Below are 8369 nucleotides of genomic sequence, written 5' to 3'. Positions count from 1 at the left end.
AGAGAGAATCATTGATGGGCTGCCTCCTGCACATCCCCTACTGGGGATCAAGCCCGCAACCCAGGCATGTGCCCTTGACTGGAATCGAACCCGGGACCCTTCAGTCTACAGGCTGATGTTCTATCCACTGAACCAAAGCAGCCAGGGCCGATTATTTTCAATAGATGAAAAAAACAATGCAACATCCTTCCATGATGATAAAAACAGTGATGTAAGAATAAAAGAAACTACCTTAGCTCCAAAAAAAAGGTATTTCAGAAATAAACTATAGTAAATGAAATAGTTAATGGTCAAAGACTAAAAGTATTCTTTTAAAAATCAATAACAATATATAAAAGTTGCTAATACTGCTTCTATATAAGCAACATAGTTCAGGTTTGAGTCATTGAGAAAAAAATGAACCATTGATAGGTAATATTAGCACCTAGGTGGAGAATGCAAATAACTATAAATAATTTATTAGAAAGAACAAGAGAATGTTCTTCATAATAATACTATACAGATACTAATTGCATAGCTTTACAAAGCAAAATTTATTTAGAAAGTGTAATTTCTAAAAGACACTTTTTTCCTAATGGAGGAGTTTTTAATAGAATTTGATAAGCTGATTCCAGTGTTTCTTAAAATTATAATAAAGATAGCAGGTATAAAGATCTACCTAAAAATATAAGATAATTAAAACATTATGTCATTGGCACAGGAGAAGACTAACAAATCAGTGGAACAGAACAGAATCCGGGGGTGGGGGGTGGGGATGACATTGAGCCAAATTTAATATATGATAGATGCAGCATTTACAATCAGAGGGAAAATGATGAATTGTTCAGTATATTAGAGAGAGGGGACAAAAAGAGCATTGCAAAGGCACTCAGGTGAGAGAGCATGCATGGTGCATCTCCTGGAGCAAGAACTTCCCATGACTGGAGAGGAGGAGTAGGGGCAGTAGAGAGAGATGATGCTAAGGAGCTAAGCAAGGGTCTTTGTGTGGCCTTCGGAAGCATTTGGACCTTTTATACAAGTACATTATTGATCCCCAGATTAGTAACAAAATTTTCATTTATTTTCTTCTATGTTCTTTTATGGTTTCTTTTTATTGCATTTAGAGCTTTAATTTATCTGGAATTAATACCCATTCATTATATGAGATAAGGATACATCCTTTAATTTTTTCCCAACTAAATACCCAATTATCCCAACTTCATTCATTGAATCACCTTCACTGATATTAAATGCTGCTTTAAATGTTATCATATATAAAATTACTTTTCTGTTTGTTTCTTTTTTAAAAAAAATTGTTTTATTGCTTAAAGTATTACAAAGAGTATTACATATGTCTCCCTTTTTTTTTTACCCCCTTGACATTCCCCTGGCCTCCCCTACCTCCCAGTGTCTTGTGTCCATTGGTTATGCTTATATGCATGCAGACAAGTCCTTCGGTTGATCTCTTACCACCACCACCACCCCCACCCCCCAACCCTCCCTGGCCTTCCTGCTGTAGTTTGACAGTCTGTTTGATGCTTAAAAGACACTTTTAAGAAAAAGTTAAATAAATACCTGGAAAGGAGTCTAAGAAAAGATATGAAAGTACATTGTGGAAAAATTGATAATATTTTACTGCAAAACACAAAAATGGGAAGAATATTTTTAAATGGAATAGATATACACAATATCATAGAGATGTTAATTTTCCCCAATAGCTTTTTAAATGTAAGACAAATCCTAGAATTTTATTGTATTGGAGAAGCTGATTTTGAACTTTGTATAAAAGAGCAATAGAGAAAGATTATTCTACTTGATGGCAAATAACAAAGTGAAGCATTTGCTTTACCAAATAGTAGATAATATGGAGCTATAGTGAGTAAAATGCTTTGGTTCTGGAACATACAGAAAAATAGTACCAAGTAACACCTCACCTATATGAAAATTTAATTGAGGCCAAAGGAGGCATTGGACATTTGTTTTTTCATGAGAATGTGCCCTGTGATCCAGCATTCCTATTGATGTGTATAGATCCAAAAGGATTGAAATTGGGATCTCATAGAGCTCACCCGTGTTCATGGCAGCATTAGTCACAATAGCCAAGTTATAGAAACAACTAGAGTGACCATGTCTGTCGAGTAGTGAAAATTTAATTGAGGCCAAAGGAGGCATTGGACATTTGTTTTTTCATGAGAATGTGCCCTGTGATCCAGCATTCCTATTGATGTGTATAGATCCAAAAGGATTGAAATTGGGATCTCATAGAGCTCACCTGTGTTCATGGCAGCATTAGTCACAATAGCCAAGTTATAGAAACAACTTGAGTGACCGTGTCCAGCAACACATGAATGGATAAAGAAGATTTGAGATAGGTATAGATATCTCCATATCCAATGAAATATTATTCAGCTATAAGACATAAGGAAATCCTGCTGTTTGCAACAATTGGGATGAAAATCAAAAGCATCATGCTAACTGAAATAAGTCAGGCTGTATAATATCATTTCTATGTGGAATCTAGACACAGAATAGAATGTGGGTTACCAGGGTATGGAAGGTGGAAGAAATGGGCAGATGTTAGTCAAAGGGTACAGACTTCCAATTATAAGGTTAAGTTCTGAGGATATAATGTACAGCATGATGATTATAACTAATCAGGCTGTGTTCTATACTTGAATATTGCTAAGAGAGTAGATCTTAAATGTTCTCATCACAAAGAGAAATGGTAAAATGGTAATTAGGTAACAGGATGGAGGTTTTAGCTAATGCTATGGTGATAATCATTTCTCAATACATAAATGTATCAAATCAACACATTATACACCTGAATCTTATATGTTTTGATATCACAAAAAATCTGGAAAAACTGATTAAATACTAGAAATCAAATACTGGCTGCATCAATTCAATTTCCACTGCCATGTTACATTGCCTTCTCCTTTTCTCTGTGTAATTTTTGTTAGGTCTATTTTATAAGCATACGTATGATTATATTAAGGGCCTACCCATATAATCTGAGATAAAGTCATCTTCTACAAATACCCCAAGTCCAACTAAGTAGCATTCCCCCAATATATCATATAATTTTAATGAATTAGGAAAAATAGAAAGTGGGCATACTTTTCAGGGCCACTATTTCACCCACTACAGAGATATATTCTGGTTGACTCCATGGAAAATCTATAATTATCTGACTTAAAGAAGAAAAAGAGTTCTTTCTCAGGCATCAGGTACCCTTATGACATCTCCATCTGGTGACACTACCTGGTGATTCTGAGGACAAGACAACACCTCGCAGATTGAATGAGTCCCTACAATCCAGTTCCTATGCATTTCTTACCTGTAAAGTCCTCACGAAAGCTAACTCTCTTTATTGCTTGGGCACATTAGAGTGAAAGGTTCTTTTATTATTAGAAATGAAGACTTCCTCACTGATAAAGTTCAAATACCTCACGATCTTTTCAAACCACTGACATAATCTAATTATGCAGATTTCATAGATAATGAAACAGTATAGTAGCTGATAATGTTTCTCAAAAGAATATAGTATATCAGCAAATGATCAATTTTATTACCAAATGGGTATATGAAAGTTCAGTTTTCTTAGTCTACTATAGGCCTAATTCCAGGGTGCAATTAACACGACCCTTCCATGGAACAATTGGAAGCTATCCTCTAGATATCACCACAGCCTTGTTCCAATACTTTCCACCTGTGAGAGTGATAAAAAAAAAAAAAAAATCTCTAAAACTAGAACCCTTGCCTCAGGCTTTGCTTCTATAGACCCTGAGCTAAGAAATTAAGTTTAGAAGATTAAAATTGTGTCAAGTGCCATAGAGCCAGGAAAAAAAATCAGTTCCTAACCAGAACTTCGCTGGAGATCCTAACCAGAACTTGGCTGGGGAGATCCTGGACAGATCCTGGCTAGGCTGCTGATCAACTGAAGGCTGTCTCCGTGTCATTCCTTCTTCGCCGACTCCGCCCACACCTTTGGGGACCCCTGGACCTGTTGGGGTTGGACCCCAACAACTAGAACCCTTGCCTCAGGCTTTGCTTCTATAGACCCTGAGCTAAGAAATTAAGTTTAGAAGATTAAAATTGTGTCAAGTGCCATAGAGCCAGGAAAAAATTAAAGTCAGGTTTCAACCTCAAGTTAAAATTAACTTGGTCATTATGTTGTCTAGCCATCTTATAAGAATGGTGATGGAAAAATTAAACACTGTGACTCAACCAGGATTTCTTTCATGTTCCCTCATTCTAGAAACCCTTGCCCAAAGTAAATGGCACAAATTCAGAAAAGAAGGTATCCTACCAACGAGTTTCTTCAAGGCTTGTTTCATGTCCCTGTTCCTCAGGCTATAGATAAAGGGATTCATCATTTGAGGAAATACAGTGTACATCATGGAAGCCACTGCAGTCTTCCTGGATGACTCAGCAATTGAAAAACTAATATACACACCAAAAATAGTTCCATAGAACAAGGAGACAACTGAGAGGTGAGACCTGCAAGTGGAAAAAACTTTAAGCTTTCCCCCCAGTGATGGGATTCTCAATACAGAGGAGACAATTTGACTATAAGAGAAAATGATTCCACACAGAGGAATACCACCAAACAGACTTATAAGGACATATGTCAGAAGGTTATTGATGAGGGTGTCAGAACATGCGAGCTTCAGGACCTGAGCAAGCTCACAGAAGAAGTGAGGGATTTCCAGGTCCTTGCAGAAAGACAACCTCAACACCATCAGACTGTGGAGCAAGGCAGCCACTGTACTAAGGAACAGTGGGAGTACAATGAGCAGAATACAGAGATGGGCATTCATGATAACTGTGTACCTCAAGGGGTGACAAATGGCCACATAGCGGTCATAGGCCATGGCTGCAAGGAGAAAATTCTCAAATCCACTCAGAACCAGGGCAAAGCCAATCTGGGTGAGGCAGCCTATATAAGTGATGCTCTGATTCTGTGCTTGGATGTTCACCAGCATCTTTGGGATGGTGACTGTGATGACGCCGATGTCAGTAAAGGACAGGTTGGAGAGGAAAAAGTACATGGGTGTGTGCAGGTGGGAGTCGGAGATGACGGCCAGGATGATGAGCAGGTTTCCCAGAACAGTGGCCAGGTAGATGGACAGAAACAGGTAGAAGAGGAGGGACTGCAATTCCGGATCATCTGTCAATCCCAGCAGTAGGAATTCTGAAACGTCTGTTTGGTTTCCAGGTAACATGTTGTTCATGAACCTGATGGAACAGATGGGAGAAAATAAAATAAACTGAATGGTCCCCAGGAGTGTAACAGTAACATCCAACGGCAACTTGATAGAAACGTAAATTCTTGGTACTACTTACTGCATTAAACTCCTGGAGTGATGACCTATGTTTTAACAAGCCCTCCAGATGAATTTCATATTTGCTAAAGTTTGAAAACTAGGAATTAAACAACAAGAAGAAAACCGTTGTTTAGATGGTGAACCTAAGGGAATACTCAGATCTTTCCCTCTGTTGATTTCTCCTGTCATCATTCTCTCTCACTCTTCCTCTTCCCTTCACTCCCTTTCTTGGCCCAAATATTTGATCACTAGCTCTGTTTATAACCTAGTGTCAAGTGCTGAGACTGAAACAAAGAAAAGACATGGCATTTCCTTCAGAAATATTCCTTCGCCTTCAAACAGAAAGATGAGAATGAAGTTATTCAATACCTCTTGCAGAGCATATGGTTCCCCAATCATCTGAAGGGTTTGTCAAATTATCGATGAGTTAGATCATACTATCACTCTATTATCCACGGGGAAACTTAGGAAAGGTGAGACTGTATCATGGACACAAGTATACAGCGGGAGGAAAAGACAAAGTTGAGTACGTGTTGTCTGACGCTGAGTTGACTGTGTCTGACTGATCATCACTGTTAATGCCTCTGGGTAATAGAGAATTAGAATTCCTAAACCATCACTCAGATTTCATAATTTTCCTTTAAAATTTTTATATATTTATCTTGAAAAGTGCCTCAATTCCCCCATCCCCTAAGGTATGTTCACTTCTGGCCATTGAGTAGTGTGAGTAGTGTGTCAGGTAATGGCATCCATCCAAGTCCACGCTCTGCACCTGAGCTTAGATTTTAAAATGTTGCCTATAAGCATACAGTTCATAAGATTCCCCCATGGATACGCTATCCATCTGCACTATGAATTTTGTCTAAGAGAAGCTGCACAGCCATGCTGATCACATTCTCTATCTCATCCTAAGGGATTTCTTCCCCTAAGGTGCCAAGTGGTATATTACGTAGAAAAACAAAAACAAAAAAATAGCTAAATTAGACAAAGAATGAAATGCATAGGCTCTTCATAAAACAGATAGAAATAGCAACAAGTGTTTTGGTCCTTGAAGGCAGAGATTTGCAAGATAATGAAGATTTATAAGAAACTTATAAAATAATCAGGTGTCCTAACAGGTTTGTCTCTCTGAAGCAGTGGTCCTCCCTCTCCTGGCAAAGACAGAAGTGCCTGTGACAGCCTCCATTATGTGGTGTATCTTTTAGACTCAAGCACTTCAAATGTAATCCAAACCAGTGCTTGCTTTGTGAATGAAGAAATTTGTTCCACTGTATAGGAGGTGTAGGTGCCCTCATTTGTCTAGCAGTGATGGCGAACCTTTTGAGCTCGGCGTGTCAGCGTTTTGAAAAACCCTAACTTAACTCTGGTGCCGTGTCACATATAGAAATTTTTTGATATCTGCAACCATAGTAAAACAAAGACTTATATTTTTGATATTTATTTTATATATTTAAATGCCATTTAACAAAGAAAAATCAACCAAAAAAATGAGTTCGCGTGTCACCTCTGACACGCGTGTCATAGGTTCGCCATCACTCTAGTGGGAAGTTTCATGAAGCTCATGGGGCTGCTGAGGTGATGAGCATTGGGCAGAGGGGCAGCAGCCGGCGCAGCACTTGGTCCATAGGACCCTTGTACTGACTCCTCCTATTTTGTGTGTGTGGCCTTTTTTGTCCATGAACAACAGCACCTGGCATGCGTTATTCCTCAGAAGGAAGCAATGGGTGGGCAAGCTAAGGAGAGAAATAGAAAGAGAAAATAGCTTCAGTATGGAAACTGCAAATTTCAGGTGTGAGTTTCTGAGAGGAAACTCCATCTCATAACACTTCCTGTGCGAAGAGGGATGAAGTAAACATGAATGATATCAATATTCATTTGGCATGAACATATGGTGAAATGTGTAGCAAATGAAATGAATTAAATAATAAAGTGAATAGATAAGAAAAACCTATATAAATAAGAAAAACCTATATAAGAAAAGATGTGGCATGATGAAAAGTGTACAGCATGAGAATATTGAAAATATTCATTGAACATTCCTCAGGTAGTAATATATGACAAAAATAAATATACACACATTTAAAAGACATAACTTATTAAAGAACAACAAAATAAAGAGATAACAAAGTACTAGGTACCCACATTATCCTCATTGAAGGTGAATTTATTGCAATGAATAATACAGGTATGTATGAAGCCCCCCCATCATGAATGTGCACAATCTTGATTGTTTTCCTTCCCCAGGGTAGCCACCACTTCAGATACATGATTCCCCTACCATTTCTATTAGAATTAGTATTATTGTTCCATAACTAAATGCATTCTTTTACATTTAAATAGCTATCATAAGCAGAACCATATGGTACATGTCATTTACAATTGGTATTCTTATGTAATTTAATTTTGACTAACAGTGATATGTTTTGTCCCACTTTATTAATTTTAATTACCTGGTGGTATCATACTATATTGTTACATCACAACCTATTTCTCTATTCTCTGATTGTATTATGGTTAGTGCCTTTTATCCTTTATGTGTTTGTAAAGACACAGATAAAAGTACATGGGGATACCAGCACATTCAATATGGTGTTGTGTATAAAAAGGCAAGAACAGAAAAGAAGGGTAATGAAAAGGGGTACCTGCTGTATGAATATTTTTTTAACTTTATAAAAAATCTGAAGCAGAATGCCAACATCTGTTAATTCTGGAATCAGTTAAAGAATGGTCATGCAGTTTTACATTTATTGTACTATGGAGAGAAACCGGTGTACTGGGAAGGCAGCCAGCTGAATCTCTGCTTCCCCTTTCTCCCCTGCGTTTTCACAGCCCAGCTTCAGAGATGATACACTCTTCTGTGTACCGTACCCCAGGAATGGAAATCAAAGGAAAAGCTGGCCATGCCCATTCCCTGGGACCACCACATGCATTCAGTGTCAGAAAAGAAAGGTTGCAGCAGTCACTGTGTGAGAAGGGGCAGGTTTCTGCTCAGGAGAAAAATGAGTTCTGTCATTTTCAGACAGGTAAGGAGAATGGCAGGTTGAGAATGAGAGGACTATC

At 38.0% G+C, this 8369-nt stretch overlaps 1 protein-coding gene across 1 annotated transcript; it reads right to left on the bottom strand.

The window, feature by feature from the left end:
* Positions 1 to 4231: 4231 nt before the first annotated feature.
* Positions 4232 to 5222, bottom strand: LOC102242798 (olfactory receptor 7G1-like). The gene is given in 2 exon segments (XM_014528522.1): positions 4232 to 4270; positions 4272 to 5222. Coding segments are annotated over 2 exon segments (984 nt in total). The 5' UTR covers positions 5217 to 5222.
* Between the last annotated feature and the right edge of the window lie 3147 nt (positions 5223 to 8369).

The sequence above is a fragment of the Myotis brandtii genome, unplaced genomic scaffold (genome assembly GCF_000412655.1).
Source record: "Myotis brandtii unplaced genomic scaffold, ASM41265v1 scaffold1161, whole genome shotgun sequence".
NCBI lineage: Eukaryota > Metazoa > Chordata > Mammalia > Chiroptera > Vespertilionidae > Myotis > Myotis brandtii.
The sequence above is the reverse complement of the archived record's forward strand: the minus strand, read 5'-3'. Positions and strand labels throughout refer to the sequence as shown.